At 37.3% G+C, this 26,202-nt stretch overlaps 1 protein-coding gene across 1 annotated transcript in view; it reads right to left on the bottom strand.

Moving 5' to 3' along the window:
• The window catches only part of FNDC3B (fibronectin type III domain containing 3B), a 546,318-nt gene that overhangs the window by 379,595 nt on the left and 140,521 nt on the right, over window positions 1-26,202 (bottom strand). Inside the window, exon 3 of the mRNA XM_053710139.1 lies at window positions 14,551-14,626. Coding sequence (XP_053566114.1) covers window positions 14,551-14,626 — 76 coding nt within the window. The remainder of the gene's footprint in view (window positions 1-14,550; window positions 14,627-26,202) is intronic.

Genomic DNA, 26,202 nt, shown 5'->3' with positions numbered 1-26,202 from the left:
AAAGACCCTTTACACAAACAGGAGCAAGCTGGAGTAGGTAGTATTCACATAAAACTTTGGGGCTTGGTTAGGAGTCTGAAAATCAGAGCAATGTTATTTAAAAATAAGCAAAACTATACATTAATTTAAAAAAAAAACTTTATGGGCTATATAAATAGATTATCTACAAAACATTTATGCAAAGAAAAAATGAGTGTATAATGTCCCTTTAAGATATTATCAGCTTTCTTAGTTTTACTCTTTAACAAAGGATGCAAAGAGAACAAAGCAACTTTGATATAGACGTGAATTGGGAAGTTGTTTAAAATTGCATGTTTTATCTGAATCGTGGACATTTACAATACTGGCTTTACTTTCCCTTTAAACTAAAGCTCTGTGCCTCAAAGATAAAAAAAAATGAAAGAAATAGGATGGTTATAACAGAACAAAATTTATTGTGTTGTACCTTCACTATAACCACAAGAGGAAATTATAGTACTGCAATTCATTAGTTTAGTGAATTTTCCATAAGAAATATAGCCAAATTTATTTTACTGCAATTTTTAATTCAATTCTATTCTTTCTTTTTTTGCTGAGGATGTAGATTTCATTGTTTTTGGATATTTAAATGCTTTGTCTGCGCTTCAGCCTTATTCTTTTTTTCCCTTATAGCACTGGTGATTCATCTTTTAACTGTCTCCTTTGCTGCACAGTGAAGTGGCTGTGCTCAGCGCCTGTTGTGGGAGGCCACGTCAGCAGGAAACCCTGCTGACTGCCAGGTCACATTCATAACTGTCTGGAGCAGTCGGCAAGCACAGCACAGCTCTATTGGTTTACACCAGTATATAGGGCTGCAAGCCTGGAAAATAGTGGAGCCGAAACATCCACATGAGTTCAAGTTAAAAATTCTTATGTTGTTTGTAGGTTAGATAATTTTATATTCTCTGCCTGACACTGAGCTTGCAGTAGTTTGCGTTGCTTTCCATTCATTTTAGAATAAGATGAACTATATGATGATTCAATAATGCTCTTAATAGCCACTTCTATTTAAATCTAAGATGACTCAGCAATGATTTTAATGGACACTACTAAAATAATCTTTAAAGGGACACTGAAAGGGTATTCCAGCAAGAACTAAAGACTTTCAGTTTTCAGTAGAAACATTTCTTCCAATATATTTGTATAAACAAAATGATTCTATTAAAGGACCAATACATACAGTAGAATTGCATAATCAACAAATACATAATAAAAAGACAATTCAAAAGCACTTAGTCTGAATCTTAAATTAGTAGATTCTTTTCTGACAAATTTAGTTCCATTGTTCATCTTCCTGCATCATGTGACAGCCATAAGCCAATCATAAAATGCATGTACATATACAATGTGAATTTTGCACAGGCTCAGTAGATTGTGCCAATTTTGATAATGGAAGTGAATTGGAAAGTTAAAAAATGTGTGCTGTATCTGAATTTTTAAAGTTTAATTCTGACTTTAGTGTTCCTTTAAAAAGCTGTCACTTCTTGTAGCTAGACAGCTTTCTGTACATGTGGACATTAAGTGTGTCTAGATATGCTTCATGCACCAGCACTTTAAATAGTATGTCTCCTCAATATGGAGCATATTTAGATATTTTTATTACATCAGATGCATCAATGTGATTCTTAGGTGCCTCTCGTTTACATATTTTTTCTGCAATGTAGATATGCTTCTTGTGCACTGCAATAGTAAAATCTCTCACTGAAAACACATATGCACTGAAAAAAGAAATTAAATTTAGTGATGTACATTTCACTTTCATTATTTATACTGTTCCCATTTCCCTAATTGTGGGTTTTCCATTTCATCTGCATTACTATAAAGTAATGGTTGTCACTGTTCAAAATTAGGTTTTCCTTACTTAAAGGGACACTAAACCCAATTTTTTTCTTTCATGCTTCAGATAGAGCATGCAATTTTAAGCAACTCCGTTCTCTTGCTATCTTTATTTAAAAAGCAGGAATGTGATGCATAGGAGCTTGGCCATTTTTGGTTGAGAACCTGGGTTATGCTTGCTTATTGGTGGGTAAATGTAAGCCTCCAATAAGCAAACGCTATCCATGGTGCTGAACCTAAAATGATCTGGCTGCTAAAATGTACATTCCTGCTTTCAAAAGAAAGATAGCAAGAGAATGAAGAAAAATTGATAATGGGAGTAAATTAGAAAGTTGCTTAAAATGTCATACTCTATCTAAATCATGAAAGAAAAAATTTGGGTTCAGTGTCCCTTTAGTGTATTCTGCTCAGGACAATACAGGACCGATAAACAAGGACTGTGTGGAATATAGAAATGTTACAGGGACTTTAAACCCAGGTATATAGTTACTTTAACATTGCTAAATTCCACAAATTCATTGTCTGACTGCCCTTAATCGTCCTCAGCCGAAGAGATTAAATAAGGGAACCCTAAGTTTCAACATGGCAGCGCTCATTACTTTATAGAAACTCTGGGGTAATCTTCTGAGTTAAAATACAGAAAAAGGGAACAAAATAAACAATAAAGTATATTGCAACTTTTTTTTTTACTACATATTAGTAAACTTTTTTTTTTTTAAATGTTACTTATTTTAACAAATACATTTACATATTAGTCTCAGGCTAATCTTTGCTTTGAATACATTATAAACATTATATCTAGCATTTATTTACTGTCTAATGCCTTTTAAAGTGAAGGTAAACTTTCATAAATGAGTGCCCGGTTTTTAAAAATATTACTAAATACAGGGGCACTTCAATCACGGCTTCCCCCCAGGGGAATCATTGCCTGAGGCAACACCGTGATTGGAGGAAGCCGGATTTGTCATTGCTCACGTAAGAAGAGACAAGCTGCAGACGGGGGAAATCGCTGCTCCAGCTTGCAAGAAGAAAAGGTAAGTATTTTAACAAAAACTGTAAAATTTAAACTTTCATGAATGAAAGTGCTCCTGTTTTTAGTAATATTTTTAAAAACCGGGCACTCATTTGTGAAAGTTTACCTTCACTTTAACCTAGGATAACTTTAGTACAACATTTCAAAAGTAAACTTTACACTTGTTTCTTCAATATTTAAACAACTAAGACAATTTAAAAAAAATACAGGTACATATTTTTCTCAGGCTATTTTATTTCTTTGAATAGGTCATTTACGTCTAGTGATTTTTTTTTTGTGCCCCTTATAGATATGAAAGATCAGGAAATTAACACTGTAATGAAAATATAAAAAAGAGAAAATGGAAGGTAAGTAAAAAATGTTTCATACTAGCAAGAGATTTCTTTATTAGAGTATGCATTCTAATTAGCTGATAGAGACAACTCTTCTAGCTGCATTGACTGACAGACAGGAACAAGCTGCCACAAGCCTGTTAATAGTCTAAGAACTATAAATAAAATAAAAAAGGTTAAAACATTTTAAGAACCAATTTAGAGACAACAAATAAAATATAGTGTTACTCATCACTTTCAAGGGATATACATTGATTTATATGTGTTTGAGCCTTGAAAATTGGTTAAACACATAATTAAAACCAACTCAAGAGCAGCAATACACTACTGGGAGCTAGCTGAACACACTTGATGAGCCAATGACAAGAGACACTTGCTTGTAGCTACCAATCACCCGCTAGCTACCAGTAATGCATTGCTACTGCTAAGGATATTTACATATACATTAAGACAAGCAAACTATGTAAATGTGACAATAGCAGTGAATATAAAAGTGTCTTAAAATGACATGCTCTATCTGAGTCATGAAAGATTAATTTGACTTCCCTGCCCCTTTAAGGACAAATAATATAGGGCATTTAATCTCTAACAGGAAAGAAATGGCCTTTCTTTAAAATAAAATCTCCTGAGCAGTAAAGGTACTCTGCAGCATATTGGGGCAATTTCTCTGGCTATTTGTGGTCATATTCCCCAGCGCTTTGAAATATAATAGAGCTTTATTAAAAGAAAGTTGTGATTGCTATCTTGGTCTGGGGGGAAAACAAGTTGCTTGTGTCTTCTAACACCATTTAATGGGTCAATACTTTGAATAACAAAACCACAATTTAGACTTTCAAATGCTCTTTTATATTGATGAAAATAGATTTTCCTGGCACACTATATACAAAAAATGTATTTCAGCCTAGGATAAATACAATATGCTCAACCTAAGCAGAGAAAATGAAAAACCTTCAGAAAGATTTGTTTGATCCTTACAGTAAGCAAATCAATTGTAATAACATATTTGCATTAATGAATAGAAAGTCATAGATTACAATGAATACAACAGTTTTCTAGAAACGTTTATGCAATACCAAGTGTTTATTTTATGGGCATATGGATATGCTGTAGATAGATGTAAGCCCCAAACCAAGACAAACACTGAGGAGGAAGTCTCCTTGAAAGGAGTGATGAAGTGGTACCTGAATCTGTATTGTGATTTAAAGGGACATTCTGGTATAAAAATAAAATTCTTCATTTAATTCAAAGATTTCATTTTTAAACTATTTAATTTAACTCCTTCAAAAGGGTTAAACACATACTCAGAGGTGAACCATGGAACACCCCATATTCAGCTATAGACAGTGAATGGCTCCTATGCATGTATGTGCTTTTCATTCACTCACCAGCTATATCCTAAGATGGAGTGTCAGAGGGTGCACCCTTTACTATGTATGTAATCCAATTGTATGGTTAAACACATGGTGAAAGGAGAAAGTTGATTTTAGGAAATGTCCTAATGAAATATCAAGGAGAACCCTCTGCAATTTTAAAACCAAACAGAAAAACGTGTAAGCCTTTCCCAAGACTGAAGGAGGTCCTCAACTGGCAATGTCCCACAGTTTCTGGGACAGTTGGAAGCCCAGGACTAGGATAGCAGTTAGTTCTGCACACATTTCAAAGTCCTGGGCTATTTCTATTTTTCCTTCAAAAATTGCTTTTGGCTATACTATAAATACAGCTCCAGCTCCACTAATGTTACAGTTAATCAAACAAGTCGTAACAGATAGCTGTACATTACTGAATCAATTCTTAGTGATAACAAACTGCTATAAATTATAATATTGCGGAATGTGCAATCTTATAGTATTTTAGGAGGGTGCAAACAGATCTATATCACACAATTTCTCAAAGTTAAGATATATTAAAGGGAGTCTATAATAGAATTTGTATTGTTTAAAAAGATAGATAATCCCTTTATTACTCATTCCCCAGTTTTGCATAACCAACAGTTATATTAATATACTGTTTACCTCTGTGATTACCTTGTATCTAAGCATCTTCTGACAGCCCCCTGATCACCTGACTTTTTCTTTATTATCTATTAACCTGCATTTAGTACTGTGTTGTGCTAACTCTTAAATAACTCCTCGGGCATGAACACAATGTTATCTATATGGCCCACATGAACTAGCAGTCTCCTGTTGTGAAAAGCTAATAAAATAGCATATGATAAGAGGCTGTCTGTATTGCTTAGAAACAGGCAGAAATTTAGAGGTTTAAATGTTAAAAGTATATTAATATAACAATGTTGGTTGTGCAAAGCTGGGGAATGGGTAGTAAGGCAATTTAGTTATAAGCATAGTATTATTCTCCACCTTCCTCTAATCATGGGTACCACCTTATTGAAATCTATCTTTTACTACATTGGAGTGCTGACCTGTTTGCACATGTGCAGCAACTCTCCTTCAGATACCTGCAGAGTAACCTAGGTTCCATAATGGCAGCTCCCATAATTAAAGTAAGTTGCATTACATGTATTCTATGTTTTAAAAAGGTTTTATACTGGATATTTAGATAATTATTGTGCATATTCTTCTTTATAGTAGTGTCTATTACATGCAGTTATATAAAAATTGGTATATACTGTCCCTTTAACTAGTTAGGTCCAATGAGAATGTTTAGATATATTAAACAGTCCTTGACAATAATACCATGTTGGTGTGTATAAACACCTTCTGCACAGATCTTTATTTGTCAAGGTTTGTATCATGGCGGATGCAAGGAGCCAATTGTCTTCCTGTCTTCTTATGTTCCACCCCTAAAGCCCCCTGAACCATTCAGAGACGCTGTAGCAAACACAACATATGACACCCCTAATTTAAACTTTGGTCTTTTATAAACAAAACACCCCTGGTCATTGTTCGATAAATAAAAATACCAGTTTTAACTATTTAAACTGCATTTGAAATTAAGGACTGTTCAGCCCAAGACACATGTGAAAGTGCTAGCAGGGTACAACGTACTTATGATTCCTGTACACAGTACACATGCTTAATGCATAGAAGAGATCTCACAGGAAGCCATTAATCAATAATCATTCTGTTGAATGACAGGGCCATGCAAACTATTACTATCACAATAAAAAAGAGCTGCAAACACTAGCGACACCTAGTAAAATAACCTGTGCTGCTTAATATTTGTCCTGTAACATTGTTCTGTATATATGAGGACCCTCTGATAACCTTCGTAAAAATGAAATAGTTATTTAAAGACAATTGGAAACACATTTAGAAGTGACTTTTCCTCATAAAAAAACGGTACAAAAAGCATTTCCCCTGTTACGCAAACACATCTGGAATAAATACTATCTTATGACTTTCAACTTTTTTTTTTTTTTTTAACTTTCTATAACATTCCAAAATGCGCAGGCACTCTTTTATACAACATACACAAGCTTAGCGTGTTTTCACTTCTTATATTTAATATTATGGTGGCATATATGAAAATGACTAGGTTATTATCTGAAGAAAATTGAAGCCCTGAATCTGAGAAGAGGCTCAACTGCAGATCCCTTTATATCTGTATGGTTTGCTTGGTTTAGTTAAAGGGAAAATGTACTCGCAAAAAGCTGATCAGGGTTGATTGTAGTCAAAGGGCGCGATCCGATATAGATCGCAGTTTGCGGCGCAAGCGAGGGAACCCACGTCGCCTGCAGTTTCAGCTCGCAACTCGAGCCATCCAATATGCGGCGCCGTCACTTGCTAAAGTGGCGCAAGTCTCACAAACCAGCGATGTCCAGAAATCTGCGTAAGTACAGATTTTTGGAGTCGCCAGTGACTTGCGCCACGTTAGAAACTGCCGGCGCCTACAAAGCCTGACTAAAGTCTAAATCACCCGCACTGTCTAACACGCCTCCCTAACATAGCCCGACACGTCTAACCCTCTATCCGCTATCCCCCCTCACTATCCTAACAATAAAAAAGCTATTAACCCCTAAACCGCCGCTCCCGTACCCCGCAGCAACCTAATAAAGTTATTAACCCCTAAACCGTCGCTCCCGTACCCCGCCGCCAGCTATATTATATCTATAACCCCCTAAAGTGAGCCCCTAACACCGCCGCCATCTATATTAAAATTATTAACCCCTAATGTAAGCCCCTTACACCGCCGCCATCTCTATTAAAATGATTAACCCCTAATTTAATCTACCTACCCCGCCGCCAGCTATATTATCTATATTAACCCTAAGTATATTATAGTTAATATAGGTATTACATTATATATATTAACTATATTAACCCTAATTATATTAGGGTTAATATAGTTAATATAGTTACTATAGTATTTATATTAACTATATTAACTCTATCTAACCCTAACACCCCTAACTAAATTTATATTAAATTAATCTAATTCATGTATAAACTAAAATATTCCTATTTAAATCTAAATACTTACCTATAAAATAAACCCTAAGATAGCTACAATATAATTAATAATTTCATTGTAGCTATGTTAGGGTTAATATTTATTTTACAGGTAAATTGTTAATTATTTTAACTAGGTATAATAGCTATTAAATAGTTATTAACTATTTAATATCTACCTAGTTAAAATAATTACCCAATTACCTGTAAAATAAATCCTAACCTAAGTTACAAATACACCTACACTATCAATAAATTAAATAAACTACAAACATCTATCTAAAAATACAATTAAATTAACTAAACTAAATTACAAAAACAAACAAACACTAAATTACAAAAAATAAAAAAAAGATTACAAGATTTTTAAGCTAATTACACCTATTCTAAGCCCCCTAATAAAATAATAAACCCCCAAAATAAAAAAAATTCCCTGCCCTATTCTAAATTAAACAAAATTTCAAAGCTCTTTACCTTACCAGCCCTTAAAAGGGCCTTTTGTGGGGCATGCCCCAAAGAATTCAGCTCTTTTGCATACAAATACAATACCCCCCCCCATTACAACCCACCACCCACATACCCCTATTCTAAAACCACCCAAACCCCCCTTAAAAAAAGTCTAACACTACCCCCCTGAAGATCTCCGTACCTTGTCTTCACCACACCGGGCCGAACTCCTGATCCGATCCGGGCGATGTCTTCCTCCAAGCGGCAAAGAAGAATTCTTCCTCCGGCGATGTCTTCCTCCAAGCGGCAAAGAAGAATTCTTCCTCCGGCAACGTCTTCCTCCAAGCGGCAGCAAAGTCTTCATTCTTCCGGCGGCATCTTCAATCTTCTTTCTTCGCTCCGCCGCCGCGGAGCATCCATTCCGGACGACTACTGAACTACGAATGAGGTACCTTTAAATGACGACACCCAAGATGGCGTCCGCCGAATTCCGATTTTCTGATAGGATTCTATCAGCCAATCGGAATTAAGTTAGAAAAATCTGATTGGCTGATTGAATCAGCCAATCAGATTCAAGTTCAATCCGATTGGCTGATCCAATCAGCCAATCAGATTGAGCTCGCATTCTATTGGCTGATCGGAACAGCCAATAGAATGCGAGCTCAATCTGATTGGCTGATTGGATCAGCCAATCGGATTGAACTTGAATCTGATTGGCTGATTCAATCAGCCAATCAGATTTTTCTAACTTAATTCCGATTGGCTGATAGAATCCTATCAGCCACTCGGAATTCGGCGGACGCCATCTTGGCTGACATCATTTTAAGGTACCTCATTCGTAGTTCAGTAGTCGTCCGGGATGGATGCTCCGCGGCGGCGGAGCGAAGAAAGAAGATTGAAGATGCCGCCGGAAGAATGAAGACTTTGCTGCCGCTTGGAGGAAGACGTCGCCGGAGGAAGAATTCTTCTTTGCCGCTTGGAGGAAGACATCGCCGGAGGAAGAATTCTTCTTTGCCGCTTGGAGGAATACATCGCCCGGATCGGATCAGGAGTTCGGCCCGGTGTGGTGAAGACAAGGTACGGAGATCTTCAGGGGGGTAGTGTTAGGCTTTTTTAAGGGGGGTTTGGGTGGTTTTAGAATAGGGGTATGTGGGTGGTGGGTTGTAATGGGGGGGGGGGGGGTATTGTATTTGTATGCAAAAGAGCTGAATTCTTTGGGGCATGCCCCACAAAAGGCCCTTTTAAGGGCTGGTAAGGTAAAGAGCTTTGAAATTTGTTTAATTTAGAATAGGGCAGGGAATTTTTTTTATTTTGGGGGTTTATTATTTTATTAGGGGGCTTAGAATAGGTGTAATTAGCTTAAAAATCTTGTAATCTTTTTTTTATTTTTTGTAATTTAGTGTTTGTTTGTTTTTGTAATTTAGTTTAGTTAATTTAATTGTATTTTTAGATAGATGTTTGTAGTTTATTTAATTTATTGATAGTGTAGGTGTATTTGTAACTTAGGTTAGGATTTATTTTACAGGTAATTGGGTAATTATTTTAACTAGGTAGATATTAAATAGTTAATAACTATTTAATAGCTATTATACCTAGTTAAAATAATTAACAATTTACCTGTAAAATAAATATTAACCCTAACATAGCTACAATGTAATTATTAATTATATTGTAGCTATCTTAGGGTTTATTTTATAGGTAAGTATTTAGATTTAAATAGGAATATTTTAGTTTATACATGAATTAGATTAATTTAATATAAATTTAGTTAGGGGTGTTAGGGTTAGATAGAGTTAATATAGTTAATATAAATACTATAGTAACTATATTAACTATATTAACCCTAATATAATTAGGGTTAATATAGTTAATATATATAATGTAATACCTATATTAACTATAATATACTTAGGGTTAATATAGATAATATAGCTGGCGACGGGGTAGGTAGATTAAATTAGGGGTTAATCATTTTAATAGAGATGGCGGCGGTGTAAGGGGCTTACATTAGGGGTTAATAATATTAATATAGCTGGCGGCGGTATAGGGGGATTAGATTAGGGGTTAATAATTTTTATATAGGTGGCGGCGGTGTAAGGGGTCAGATTAGGGGATAGATAAGGTAGATGACAGCGGTGTAAGGGGTTCTAATTAGGGGATAGATAAGGTAGATTGCGGCGGTTTTAGGGGCTCACAGTAGGGGGTTAGTTTATGTAGATGGCGGCGGGGTCCGGGAGCGGCGGTTTAGGGGTTAATAACTTTATTAGGGATTTCGGGGGGGGGATCGCGGTTGACAGGTAGATAGACTGCGCATGCATTAGGTGTTAGGTTTATTTTAGAAGATCGCGGTTGACAGGGAGATAGACATTGCGCATGCGTTAGGTGTTAGGTTTATTTTAGCAGCCAGTTTAGGGAGTTACGGGGCTCCAATTGTCAGCGTAAGGCTTCTTACGGCTGCTTTTTGTGGCGAGGTGAAAATGGAGTACGTTTTCTCCATTTTCGCCACGTAAGTCCTTACGCTGCATATTGGATACCAAACTGCGCTGGTTTGGTATACCTGCCTATAGCCCAAAAAACTACGGGCGACGGCAGAAATATACGCGCGTAACTTCTAGGTTACGCCGTATATGTGATACCAAACCAGCGTAAATATTGGCGTCGCCGGCTTTTGCGGGCGACGATTTATATCGGATCGACCCCAAAGTATCTACTGGAAACACCCTTTCAAATGGGCTGGACTCTCTCCCTCTCCCACCTGCCAATGGGAAATTCATTTATTCTGCTGTCCCTTGTTTACATAGTTTTTCTATAGCAATACTGCAGCATTAGAATTTTCAGTATAGGTGGCAGCTTCAACAGATAAAGCTATTATTTCAAATGACAAAATTAAGTTAATGGGACAGTTAAAAGGAATTGCCACCCACATTTTTTCTTTTATGATTTAGAAAGAGAATGCAATTTTAAACATCTTTCTTATTTACTTATATTATCTAATTTGTTTTATTCTCTTTATATTCTTTGATGAAAAGCATATCCAGATATGCTCACTAGCTGCTGATTGGTTGCTGCACATAGAAGCATTGTGTGATTGGCTCACCATGTGCGTTGCTTTTTCTTCAACTAAGGATATTTAAAAAATGAAGCAAAATAAATAATGGAAGTAAATTGTAATGTTGTTTAAATTTCTATTCTGTATCTGAATCATGAAAGAAAGATTTTGGGTTTAGTGGCCCTTTAAGTCCAAAAAAAAAAAAACTTTCATGATTCAAGTAGGGCATGTAATTTTAAACAACTTTTCAATTTACTTTTATCACCAATTTTGCTTTGTTCTCTTGGTATTTTTAGTTGAAAGCTAAGCCTAGGAGGTTCATATGCTAATTTCTAAGACCTTGAAGGCCGCCTCTAATCAAAATGCATTTTAACAGTTTTTTTTACCACTGGAAGGCATTAGTTCATGTGTTTCATATAGATAACATTAAACTCATGCAAGTGAAATTACCTAGGAGTGAGAACTAATTGGCTAAAATGCAAGTCTGTCAGACAAACTGAAATAAGGGGTCAGTTTGCAGAGGTTTAGATACAAGGTAATTACAGAGGTAAAATGTGTATTATTATAACTGTGTTGGTTATGCAAAACTGGGGAAGGGGTAATAAAAGGGATTATCTAACTTTTTAAACAACAACAATTCTGGTGTTGACTGTCCCTTTAAAATGTAATTAAAAAAATGTACTTAAGCAGGTAAAATGGATCACACATTAATGGGGAGGAAATTTTACCATACAATGTCCGTTTAAGAGTAACTTTTGCAAAACGATGCTATAAACACACAGAGAGGTGGAAAAATATCACTGCAATTTACTAGTCAGGGGTTACAAGTTACTAGCCCAGAGGGAAAAAGTTACTAGTCCCCTTAATGTTAAAGACAGGAAAAAGTAAAATGTTATAAATTGTCTGCTACATTTTCTTACTCATCTGGAACTAGTGGAACTTTCAAGGCCATATCTATGGTCGTTCATGTGTCATAATAACTATTACCAACAATATACTGTATGTAAAACTTTTATACATATAGTGCTCAAGACACACGCACGTTCCTGAACCCATCTAAATATATTCCCATGAAAAAGACACATTTAAACAAACGATCCCAAACAAAAAGAAAGAGGTACATTGGATAATTAAATGTAGCATTTTATAAATTTCTACATCTTTCCATGTCCATTTAATCCAACCTACTTCTATCATTTTAACTTTCTTACTATGATAAAAGAGTTAAGCCATTGAGGGAAAGAGACAAAAATACTTCACAATGTGTCTGGTGCAGTAGCAAATCTGCAGAAACCCAAACAACGCTGCTAAAAACAAAATTAAACAGACATTTTACAGAAATAAATGTAGACAGGTCAAAAAAGAATATAAATAGCAACAGACACAATATTGAGATGGGGGAGGGGGTGGCAGCATTTTGATCCAAAAAAGAAAAGCAGCGCTGGTGATTTGACCTTACATTCATGCTGAAGAGGTTGCTGCAAACAAATATTCCTCAGACGAGTTGCTAGGATACACTCTTGTTTTACTTTAATTCTATTAACGGGATTTCCTATACACTGCTTTACAGGGTCTCACAATGTGACATTCCTATGCCAGTTTTTTGTTTCATTCACCAGTTAAAACAAGCTTTATTGATTCATGCACTGTTCGTTTAATGGAAGCTTGGGAACAAGTGTTCGGACACGTTGCCGGTAAGCGATGATGCTGCAGACAGACGACTTACAAATAAAGCTACTACAAGCAACACAGAGTTCATTTGATTTTATTACACTGCTTCCTTATATCTAGGAACACAGTAGTAACCTTGTTCTTATAAAATGACTTAACTGTCATTTTCTATCTGGGTGTTTTACATACAGGATCTTTTCATCAAAGATTTTGCTTAACAACCAACATATTTGTTTATGGTGTAGTCCTACTGAGCAACAAATATTGGTGCTGCCCTAAGTGAAAACAGAAATAACTAAAACTAGTCAAATTTACATTTGCATGAAAGGTTATATTCTTTTTAACAACTTAAAACTGCAGTAATGATGATGATCAACAATCCATTACACATTAATAGCTCACGAAATTTAACCATACGATGGGCAAGATATGTCATCATTGCAGTCACAGGTTTGCAAGTAGGGAACATATCCATCTGCAATAACCACTGGCAATACTGCATCACATGGCAGAATTTAACAAGGCAAAATTTAACATTGCACAAGAGCTTTCTTGTGCAATTCTGCCCTCTGCTCTTGCATAACCAATTTCGCTAGAGCAGAGAATATCAATCACCAAGAATGAACAAGTATCAGGGTTCCTTAATGAGACATTAAACTCATCAAGATTGTAATATAAAATGTCCAATTATATTTAGTAAAAAGCATATACTTTCATTATGTATTTTGCACTTTTCTTGTAATTTTGCAACTCTGAAAATTGTAGGCTTTTCAATTCTTGCTAAAAATGGAAGCACAGACTCCAGACTGAAAACTACTACATTCTACAGGCCTTGTTTGCACACTCCAGTAGCAAATTTATAACTGCCCCTAACTGACCTCAGCACAGATGGAAAATGAGGTAACAACAAGGCAGAAGATTTTATTTTCTCCAACTTTCCGGCCCCCTGTATCATGTGACAGACATCAGCCAATCACAGAATAATATACATATACCCTGTGAGCTTGTGCACATGCTCAGTAGGATCTTGTTCCCCAAAATGTGTATATATAAAAAGACTGTGCAAAATTTGATAATGTAAGTAAATTGGAAAGTTTCTTAAAACTGCATGCTCTGAGTCATAAAAGTTTATTTTGACTTGAGTGTCCCTTTAAGAATGTGTCATATAGCTAGAAGTGAAACGATGTATATACAATGACACACTAAGAATCACCATCTTTACAGATATTTTGTCCCTATTTCAGCAGATGCATTATCACAATAATTTATACTTGACTTGAAGTTGTAAGCAAATTTAGTAAAAAAATGAAATTATTATTCATATAGGTCTCTAAAAACTATCAATTATTACTGCAGGGGTCTGAGGAAATGTGTGAGGTCTTCAAAACATATTGAATACAACATTATTTTTTTAATATACTGGACTTTTAAAGGGTGTTACAGTCTACTAAAAATGATAATGCAAAAGAAACGGATTTAAAAAGGGACCTTATTTGCCCAGTAGTTATAGACCAAACCATAAACACTTACTGCTTACTAAATACTCTTTCAGTAAAATTCCCAGTATATAAACGTCTAAAAAAAATACACCCTTTCAAATTCTTACACTTTATAAATTAATTAATCTAATCATAAACCCGTTGTAGGCCTCAAAGATATATTATGATACTGTACACAAATATAATTATGTGTTTCAGGAATATTAGGACGTCATACCATAAAACAATTTATCTTATTTATTTGCTGTTTTCTTACCTTGAATACACTGTAAGGTTCCGTCTTCTGCTCTTATTGTAAATGTTTCGCCAGGGTTAACCTGAACCAGAATAACCTAAAAAAAAAAAAATATATGATTATTTTGTGTCTGTAATGAATGGCTGTTATTAAAAGGTATGAATTCATAATAAAAAGCATTCACTTAAAGGAACATGAAACCCAATTTTTTTCTTTCATGCTTTAGAAATAACATGCAATTTTAAACAACTTTCTAATTTACTTCTATTATCTAATTTGCTTAATTTTCTTGATATCCTTTGCTGAAAAGCATATCTAGATATGCTCAGTCGCTGCTGATTAGTGGCTGTACATAGATGCCTTGTGTGATTGGCTCCCCATGTGCATTGCTATTTCTTCAACAAAGAATAGCTAAATAATTAAGCAAATTATATAATAGAAGTAAATTGGAATGTTGTTTATAATTGTATTCTCTATCTGAATCATGAAATAAAAATTTGGAGTTTAATGTCCGTTTAAAGGGAAATACAAGACAAATGTGAAATACCAGAGCATTCCACATTTTTATAGAAGCAAATTATATTATTTCACCAAAATGCTTCTAATAAGTGCATGAGAGCATGAAACTCACTGACCATATGGCGATAGGTCAAGGGGCAAACACGTAACATGTCGTGTGCAGGAGGTCAGAGGGAAATGCGCACAGTATGAAAACCTGTGCTAACTCTTACAAATATTATTGCAAATGCACACTGCAAAAATGTCTCCATTCACCTTTCAAAAACACTTCTGTGCTTTACAAACTTGCTTTATGCCCCAGTAATGCAGTGATTCTAAATCTCTTTGTCAACAGTAAATACATCTCTGCCTAATCCAGTTGTGAGTCTTTTAAATAAGTTCGTAATAAAAATTGCACTTTTCCACACATTATCATGTTGGTTCAATGCATGTTGAATCACAATATCACATATCAGTAAATTGTAGTCAATTGATATTTAAGATAGCAAATATATTGGGTAAGAAATAACCTTTTTGTCTGGCTTTTCACATGGGTGTTTGTGTGAGAGAAGGTTTCTGTACACCTACACAGAAGCAAAATATATATAGCTAATATAAATTATGCATACATTTAATAAAATGTTTAACCACTTAAGCCAAATTGACGTAGATACTACTTCACACAGTACTTTACCCAGCATACTGTGTCGACTTAGTACCTACATCCAACATTTTGGCGCATGCTGCAGTCCCTGCTATTAGCTTAGAATGCAGAAGATTGCAGCTGGGGTAGAAGGCATTTGTCTTCATATAGAGTAAGGGAACGCTGATCAAGCTCCTGACCATATGAAAGCACAAACAATGTTACTGTCTGTATCGGGTGCGGAGGTGCCGTGAAAGGTTTGGATAGGAAGGAGGTAGGCGGGTGAGCTATCCATCGCCGGAGGGGGGGGGGGGGAATGTCTCTATGCTACGGAAATGTTTTTTTGGAAGGGTACAGGGAGGGATGGGTTCCTACACTATAGAAAAGGGGACAATTGGAGGGGGAGGTGGGGATTCCTACACTACAGAACACACAAATCCCCCCCCACAGACTGCATACTGGCATATTGACAGTAACAAACATGGCAGTGCAGTAGGGGGAGGGGAGCTATTTCTGAAGGATCAGGTAGGTGGAAGGATGAGGAGGGAACCTGAAACTACAGAAAATAAATATTTTTTATTAAAGGGACAGTCTAGTCAAAATTAAACTTTCATGATTTTAGATAGTGCATGCAATTTTAAACAGCTTTCCAATTTACTGCTATCATTAAATTTTCTTTGTTCTCTTGGTATTATTTGTTGAAAGCTAAACCTAGGTAGGCTCATATGTTAATTTCTAAGCCCTTGAAGGCTGCCTTTTATCTTGGGGCATTTTGAGAGTTTTTCACAGCTAGAGGGCGTTAAGTTATGTGTGCCATATAGATAACATTGTGCTCACGCATGTGGAGTTACCTAGGAGTCCGTACTGATTGGCCAAAATGCATTCCTGACAAAATAACTAAAGTAAGGGGGCAGTCTGCAGAGGCTTAGATGCAAAGTAATCACAGAGGTAAAAAATATATTAATATAACTGTGTTGGTTATGTAAATCTGGGGAATGGGCAATAAAGGGATTATCTATCTTTTTAAACAATAACAATTCTGGAATAGACTGTCCCTTTAAAAAAAACAACAACAACAAAGCACCTAAATGCATACTGGCTGCCAGTACCTAAGATATTGAAAGATAATGGTGACCAGTGGGAGCAGGAGGGAAGAGAGCTGTTTGGGAGGGATCAGGGAGATGGAAGGTGTCAGGTGGGTGGGTAACCATTACACTACACTACATTTGACCCTTAACAGCTAACTGGTTAAGTCCTTCACTGCTGGGAATTTCACAGGTAGGTTATGCAACTGCAATTAGCAGCCTTCTAATTACCAAAAATAAATGGCAAAGCCATGCATGTCTGCCATTTCTGAGCAAAGGGGACCATAGAGAAACTTGTACAACCATTTTTCTGATTGCACTAGTTGTGCATAATAATTTTAGTTTGAAACATAAAGTTTGTGACAAAGTTAATTTTTTTATATGATGGCATTTGGTGATCAAATGGTGGCATGAAATATACCAAAATAAACCTAGATCAATACATTGAGTTGACTAGTTTAAAAACAATATATACAGAATAGTTTTGGAGGTCAATTTTGCTATAACAAATGAGTTACCCCAATATATCATTTTAGACATAGCTGCAAATAAAGACCTTAAAATTATCAAAAATAGCTATAGTTGTTTGCTCTTAGCTGAATCAGATGATGCCAATTAACAAATTCTGAGGTTTTCTTACAGCTAGAAAACTACAGGTTTTTGTGGAATGTGTTTTTTTTATTTTTATTTAAACTTTTTGTGATTTTACAAAAATTTCTTAATATTGAGAATAGATAAAAACGTCATCCTCTGAAAGCTCTTTATATGCCCCCCAAAAAAGTAATAGCAAAAATGCAAAAAACTCTCTGATACTTTCAGCAAGTTTTTCTCTGAAATACGCGGTAGTGAAGGTGTTAAAGGGACATGAAACCCAAATTGTCTCTTTCCTTTATGATTCAGATAGAGCATATACATTTTAAACAACTTTTAAATATACTTCTATTATTATGAAATTTGCTTAATTCTTTGAAGGAGCAGAAATATACTACTGGGGGCTAGCTAAACACATCAGGCGAGCCAATGAAATGAGGCATATATGTGCAGCCACCAATCAGCCTCTAACTTCCAGTAGTGCATTGCTGTCCCTGAGCCTACCTAGGTATTATTTTCAACAAAGGATACCGAGAACACTTAACTAATTAGATAACATAAATAGATTTGAAAGTTGTTTAAAATGATATGCTTAATCTGAATCATGTTAAAAAAATGTTGGGTTTTATGACCCTTTAACGTGCCTTTTAAGATAAAAAAAAAAAAAAAGCAACAAACTGTCTTTTCAGAATATATCTGTTCCACTACTGTACAAATGAAACTCAGCATAAAATATTTAGCACAAAATCTCAGACTTGTATATGCTGCAACTAAAATATTCGGCCAATATATATTAGACTACAGTTGCCTACAGTGTCCCCATCAATATGTGACAGCTACTAACAGGGTGTGTGACAAAGGTAAACAGGTTGATTTATATACAGAGAAACTTTCCATTGATTCATGGTACATTTTCCGGATGTTGCATCCTATTACTAAATTACTGCCAGGAGTATATCATGTAACCTTTGGATTAAAAATGATTACTGTTAAAGTGATCACAGCTGTATGAGTCTAACAATAAGCAAGATATTTATTAAGCTGTGAATCCACTGAACACACAAAACATCCCTGCTAAGGTACTAAGTTTTCTAGGCTGCAGAGGGCTGCCCATAAGTAAAGTTTACAATAATAAAATAAAAACATAGTCCCATCCAGCAGACTGTTGATTTTGGATAAAGCTATCAACATATCTGGAATGAATTATACATAATAAAATGTACTTTAATCATAATGCAATTAATAATCATAAGAACTGCCACATACTTTCATGGAATGTGCATAAATAGTCTATGAACATAAAAATGAAATCTTAAAACCATCCACAATGGTGTTGCAAGCAAAGGCTGAACAGTCAGTATATACCCTTACAAAGTCTTGGATTTCATCAAAAGGTATCACACGGCTGCACCTATTCTGGTTGTAGAATAATTCTGTAAGCTGTAAACACAAATAATGAAGTTATTATGTATAGTTTAATTGGTCAAATTAAAGGGATAGTTCATTTTGAATGTAGTATCATGCATTTAAAACTCAATGTTTACATTATTTCAAATGACCCTATATGAAACCAAGTCCTGAAAATGGTTCACAGTTCATTCATCCCTTATACTGCATTCTTTCACAGGAATGGGATACAACTGAAAACTGTAATAACTGGAGAGAGCTTTCCTGTCATCAGCTAAATCATATTTTTATGTTAGGTTGTAGGACATGTGATCACAGATTGGTTCTCACCTGCAATTTCACAACAAAATTGTGGGTACAATATCATAAAAGTGATCATGAGCAATCTCTGTCTGGCATCCAAAGGGTTAACACTAACAAGCCATAAGGCAAAGATGTTGCCAAACTCATAGTTACATATATTTTAATTATTAGTCAAAATATAGATACATTTCCTTTGTTGGATTGGACATACTCCTCACTAAAAGGGAGCCAAAGAGCTTTCCCAAGATCCCTGTGGACTGAAGTGAACTTGGACTACACAGTTATTAGTTTTATCTACACATTAAATTTATCCTCAAAGAGCACAGTGGGAAAAAGCTTATACATTCATGCATTCATTTGGGAAATAAGATTACATTATAACTGAGACATTACTCAGCACATTTGCCGCTGTATGAGGTTACTAGCAGGCAGTTAATAACAATGTTTCACAAAGTCAGCCAATGCCACTTGATACAATCTCAAATAAAGTGGCTGCCACCTTTCATTATGCAGCAGATATGATAATCACTAAAAGTTTGTATTCAGGAATATGTAGTGGCACTGGGTTGTTATGGCAACAAGATTGTAATCAAAAGCTGCACTTAAAGGGACACTGAACCCAATTTTTTTCTTTTGTAATTCAGAAAGAGCATGCAATTTTAAGCAACTTTCTAATTTACTCCTATTTTCAATTTTTCTTCGTTCTCTTGCTATCATTATTTGAAAAAGGCATCTAAGCTTTTTTTTGGTTTCAGTACTCTGGACAGCACTTTTTTATTGGTGGATGAATTTATCCACCAATCAGCAAGGACAACCCAGGTTGTTCACCAAAAATGGGCCGGCATCTAAACTTACATTCTTGCATTTCAAATAAAGATACCAAGAGAATGAAGAAAATTTGATAATAGGAGTAAATTAGAAAGTTGCATAAAATGTCATGCTCTATCTGAATCACAAAAGAACATTTTTGGTTACAGTGTCCCTTTAAAATTCCCCTGTAATGCTGTATATCATCTACTGTACATACCCATACCCTATATAACTAGATGGTACCTTTGAAAATGTGTCCTATGTCTTACTACTTCTGTATTATAAACAGTAAAAACTGATCTGCAGATATTTCTGCCAAAACAGACAAAGAGATGAGACAATATTAGTCTTTGCATCATTGTTGCCTGTAGGATGAGTCAGACACGGCAGACTGTGTGGCACTCCAGTCAGAGCATTATGCATTTCATTCTAACTAAAGACCAAGCATGATCTTAAAAATAGAACGTGAAAAGCGGAATCCTAATATAGACATTCTTTGCCTTGAAAAACTGCACTAATTCACCTTTCTCTTATGCAGATCTATACTGTTTAATGTCAATGGAATACTTGTAAATAAAATATGTAACAATTCAAAATAACAATGGTTATGAGACATAGCAAAAAAGAGGACGAATGCCTAAATATCAGTGCCACAGAATCATCTATAAAATGAAATGAAAGCTTCCCTAAGAACCATTCACATTAAGCACAGTATGAACAATATCTATGCTTTATAGACAGGGATTGTTTGATTACAATGTTCACTAACCAGGTTCTTAACCTAAGACAAAGAACTTCTGACACAGACTTCCATGCAATGTATATAAAATAGTCCATTAAAGTAAACACAAAATCTTAAAAGGATATGAAACTTTCTTTTGTGATTCAGACAGAGCATACAATGTTTTTTTTTAAAGGTTTCCAATTTATTTGATCAAATTTGCTTCATTACCATGTTATTCATTGTAAAATCACCTGATGTGCTCAGCTAGCTCCAAGTAGTACATTGTTGTGTTGCTCTTTCAACAAAGAATATCAAGAGCCATAAAGAAAAATTGATACTAGAATTAAATTCAAAGTTGTTTAAAACTGTATGTTCTATCTGAATCATGAAAGACAAATTTGGGGTTTCATGTCTCATAAATGAATATTACTGTTACTAAATATAAAAATGATAGCAAACTAGTCAATGCTTCAGTCTTTTTAACTCCTATTGCTACTAATAAATTAGCATTCCTTGTCTGCATTTACACTGGGTGAAGCAATACATTTTATTCAGAAACAATTATCAATAACTTGATCAGTAAATGTGGCCTCTAAATACTGATCTATGCTAATCTTGGCCTAGATTTGGAGTTTGGCGTTAGCCGTGAAAACCAGCGTTAGAGGCTCCTAACGCTGGTTTTAGGCTAACTCCGGTATTTGGAGTCACTCAAAAAAGGGTCTAACGCTCACTTTTCAGCCGCGACTTTTCCATACCGCAGATCCCCTTACGTCATTTGCGTATCCTATCTTTTCAATGGGATCTTTCTAACTCCGGTATTTAGAGTCGTGTCTGAAGTGAGCGTTAGAAATCTAACGACAAAACTCAAGCCGCAGAAAAAAGTCAGTAGTTAAGAGCTTTCTGGGCTAACGCCGGTTCATAAAGCTCTTAACTACTGTGCTCTAAAGTACACTAACACCCATAAACTACCTATGTACCCCTAAACCGAGCCCCCCCCCACATCGCCGCCACTCGATTAAATTTTTTTAACCCCTAATCTGCCGACCGCCACCTACGTAATACTTATGTACCCCTAATCTGCTGCCCCTAACACCGCCGACCCCTGTATTATATTTATTAAGCCCTAATCTGCCCCCCACAACGTCGCCGCCAGCTACCTACAATAATTAACCCCTAATCTGCCGACCGCAAAGCGCCGCCACCTACATTATAGCTATGTACCCCTAATCTGCTGCCCCTAACACCGCCGACCCCTATATTATATTTATTAACCCCTAATCTGCCCCCCTCAACGTCGCCTCCACCTGCCTACACTTATTAACCCCTAATCTGCCGAGCGGACTGCACCGCTACTATAATAAAGTTATTAACCCCTAATCCACCTCACTAACCCTATAATAAATAGTATTAACCCCTAATCTGCCCTCCCTAACATCGCCGACACCTAACTTCAATTATTAACCCCTAATCTGCCGACCGGAGCTCACCGCTATTCTAATAAATGTATTCTAATAAATGTATTAACCCGGCGGTGTTAGGGGCAGCAGATTAGGGGTACATAAGGATAATGTAAGTAGCGGCGGTTTACGGAGCGGCAGATTAGGGGTTAAAAATAATTTGCAGGGGTCAGCGATAGCGGGGGCGGCAGATTAGGGGTTAATAAGTGTAAGGTTAGGGGTGTTTAGACTCGGGGTACATGTTAGGGTGTTAGGTGCAGACTTAGGAAGTGTTTACGCATAGCAAACAATGGGGCTGCGTTAGGAGCTGAACGCGGCTTTTTTGCAGGTGTTAGGTTTTTTTCAGCTCAAACAGCCCCATTGTTTCCTATGGGGGAATCGTGCACGAGCACATTTTTGAGGCTGGCCGCGTCCGTAAGCAACTCTGGTATCAACTCTGGTATGGAGTGGCGTTAAAAAATATAATTTATGCTTACCTGATAAATTCATTTCTCCTGTAGTGTAGTCAGTCCACGGGTCATCCATTACTTATGGGATTATATCTCCTCCCCAACAGGAAGTGCAAGAGGATCACCCAAGCAGAGCTGCTATATAGCTCCTCCCCTCTACGTCATACCCAGTCATTCGACCGAAACCAAACGAGAAAGGAGAAAACTATAGGGTGCAGTGGTGACTGGAGTTTAATATAAAATTTAGACCTGCCGTAAAAAACAGGGCGGGCCGTGGACTGACTACACTACAGGAGAAATGAATTTATCAGGTAAGCATAAATTATATTTTCTCCTGTTAAGTGTAGTCAGTCCACGGGTCATCCATTACTTATGGGATACCAATACCAAAGCTAAAAGTACACGGATGACGGGAGGGACAGGCAGGATCTTTACACGGAAAGAACCACTGCCTGTAGAACCTTTCTCCCAAAAACAGCCTCCGAAGAAGCAAAAGTGTCAAATTTGTAAAATTTTGAAAAAGTGTGAAGTGAAGACCAAGTTGCAGCCTTGCAAATCTGTTCAACAGAGGCCTCATTCTTAAAGGCCCAAGTGGAAGCCACAGCTCTAGTAGAATGAGCTGTAATCCTTTCAGGAGGCTGCTGTCCAGCAGTCTCATAGGCTAAACGTATTATGCTACGAAGCCAAAAAGAGAGAGAGGTAGCCGAAGCTTTTTGACCTCTCCTCTGTCCAGAATAAACGACAAACAGGGAAGAAGTTTGACGAAAATCTTTAGTTGCCTGCAAATAAAATTTCAGGGCACGGACGACGTCCAGATTGTGCAGAAGTCGTTCCTTCTTTGAAGAAGGGTTAGGGCACAATCATGGAACAACAATCTCTTGATTGATATTCTTGTTAGTGACTACCTTAGGTAAGAACCCAGGTTTAGTACGCAGAACTACCTTATCTGAATGAAAAATCAGATAAGGAGAATCACAATGTAAGGCCGATAACTCAGAGACTCTTCGAGCCGAGGAAATAGCCATTAAAAACAGAACTTTCCAAGATAACAGCTTGATATCAATGGAATGAAGGGGTTCAAACGGAACACCTTGCAGAACGTTAAGAACTAAGTTTAAGCTCCACGGCGGAGCAACAGTCTTAAACACAGGCTTAATCCTAGCCAAAGCCTGACAAAAAGCCTGAACGTCTGGAACTTCTGACAGACGTTTGTGTAAAAGGATAGACAGAGCTGAGATCTGTCCCTTTAACGAACTAGCAGATAAACCCTTTTCTAAACCTTCTTGTAGAAAAGATAATATCCTAGGAATCCTAACCTTACTTCATGAGTAACTCTTGGATTCGCACCAATATAAGTATTTACGCCATATTTTATGGTAAATTTTCCTGGTAACAGGTTTCCTAGCCTGTATTAAGGTATCAATCACTGACTCCGAGAATCCCCGCTTTGATAGAATCAAGCGTTCAATCTCCATGCAGTCAGCCTCAGAGAAATTAGATTTGGATGTTTCAAGAACCCTGAATCAGAAGGTCCTGTCTCAGAGGCAGAGACCATGGTGGACAGGACGACATGTCCACTAGATCTGCATACCAGGTCCTGCGTGGCCACGCAGGCGCTATTAGAATCATCGATGCTCTCTCCTGTTTGATCCTGGCAATCAATCGAGGAAGCATCGGGAAGGGTGGAAACACATAAGCCATGTTGAAGACCCAAGGTGCTGTCAGAGCATCTATCAGTACCGCTCCCGGGTCCCTGGACCTGGATCCGTAACAAGGAAGCTTGGCGATCTGGCGAGACGCCATGAGATCCAGATCTGGTTTGCCCCAATGATGAAGCAGTTGGGCAAACACCTCCGGATGAAGTTCCCACTCCCCCGGATGAAAAGTCTGGCGACTTAGAAAATCCGCCTCCCAGTTCTCCACGCCTGGGATGTGGATCGCTGACAGGTGGCAAGAGTGAGACTCTGCCCAGCGAATTATCTTTGAGACTTCCATCATCGCTAGGGAACTCCTTGTCCCTCCCTGATGGTTGATGTAAGCCACGGTCGTGATGTTGTCCGACTGAAACCTGATGAACCTCAGAGTTGCTAACTGAGGCCAAGCCAGAAGAGCATTGAAAACTGCTCTTAATTCCAGAATGTTTATTGGAAGGAGTCTCTCCTCCTGAGTCCATGATCCCTGAGCCTTCAGGGAATTCCAGACTGCGCCCCAACCTAGAAGGCTGGCGTCTGTTGTTACAATTGTCCAATCTGGCCTGCGGAAGGGCATCCCCTTGGACAGATGTGGCCGAGAAAGCCACCATAGAAGAGAATCTCTGGTCTCTTGATCCAGATTTAGCAGAGGGGACAAATCTGAGTAATCCCCATTCCACTGACTTAGCATGCACAATTGCAGCGGTCTGAGATGCAGGCGCGCAAAAGGTACTATGTCCATTGCCGCTACCATTAAGCCGATTACCTCCATGCACTGAGCCACTGACGGGTGTTGAATGGAATGAAGGACATGGCAAGCATTTAGAAGTTTTGATAACCTGTCCTCCGTCAGGTAAATTTTCATTTCTACAGAATCTATAAGAGTCCCTAAAAAGGGAACTCTTGTGAGTGGCAATAGAGAACTCTTTTCTACGTTCACCTTCCACCCATGCGACCTTAGAAATGCCAGAACTAACTCTGTATGAGACTTGGCAGTTTGGAAACTTGACGCTTGTATCAGAATGTCGTCTAGGTACGGAGCTACCGCTATGCCTCGCGGTCTTAGTACCGCCAGAAGAGAGCCCAGAACCTTTGTAAAGATTCTTGGAGCCGTAGCTAACCCGAAGGGAAGAGCTACAAACTGGTAATGCCTGTTTAGGAAGGCAAACCTTAGATACCGGTAATGATCCTTGTGAATCGGTATGTGAAGGTAGGCATCCTTTAAATCCACTGTGGTCATGTACTGACCCTCTTGGATCATAGGTAAGATGGTCCGAATAGTTTCCATTTTGAACGATGGAACTCTTGGGAATTTGTTTAGGATCTTTAAGTCCAAGATTGGTCTGAAGGTTCCCTCTTTTTTGGGAACCACAAACAGATTTGAATAAAACCCTTGTCCGTGTTCCGACCGCGGAACTGGGTGGATCACTCCCATTAGTAAGAGGTCTTGTACACAGAGTAGAAACGCCTCTTTCTTTATCTGGTTTGCTGATAACCTTGAAAGATGAAATCTCCCTTGTGGAGGAGAAGCTTTGAAGTCCAGAAGATATCCCTGAGATATGATCTCCAACGCCCAGGGATCCTGGACATCTCTTGCCCAAGCCTGGGCGAAGAGAGAAAGTCTGCCCCCCACTAGATCCGTTTCCGGATCGGGGGCCCTCACTTCATGCTGTCTTAGGGGCAGCAGCAGGTTTTCTGGCCTGCTTGCCCTTGTTCCAGGACTGGTTAGGTTTCCAGCCCTGTCTGTAGCGAGCAACACTTCCTTCCTGTCTTGGAGCGGAGGAAGTTGATGCTGCTCCTGCCTTGAAGTTACGAAAGGCACGAAAATTAGACTGTTTAGCCCTTGGTTTGGCCCTGTCTTGAGGCAGGGCATGGCCCTTACCTCCAGTAATGTCAGCGATAATTTCTTTCAAACCGGGCCCGAATAATGTCTGCCCTTTGAAAGGAATGTTAAGCAATTTAGATTTAGAAGTCACATCAGCTGACCAGGATTTAAGCCACAGCGCTCTACGCGC

Source organism: Bombina bombina, chromosome 4, assembly GCF_027579735.1.
Source record: "Bombina bombina isolate aBomBom1 chromosome 4, aBomBom1.pri, whole genome shotgun sequence".
Taxonomy (NCBI): domain Eukaryota; kingdom Metazoa; phylum Chordata; class Amphibia; order Anura; family Bombinatoridae; genus Bombina; species Bombina bombina.
Note: the sequence above shows the minus strand (reverse complement) of the source record. Positions and strands in the feature narration are given on the sequence as shown.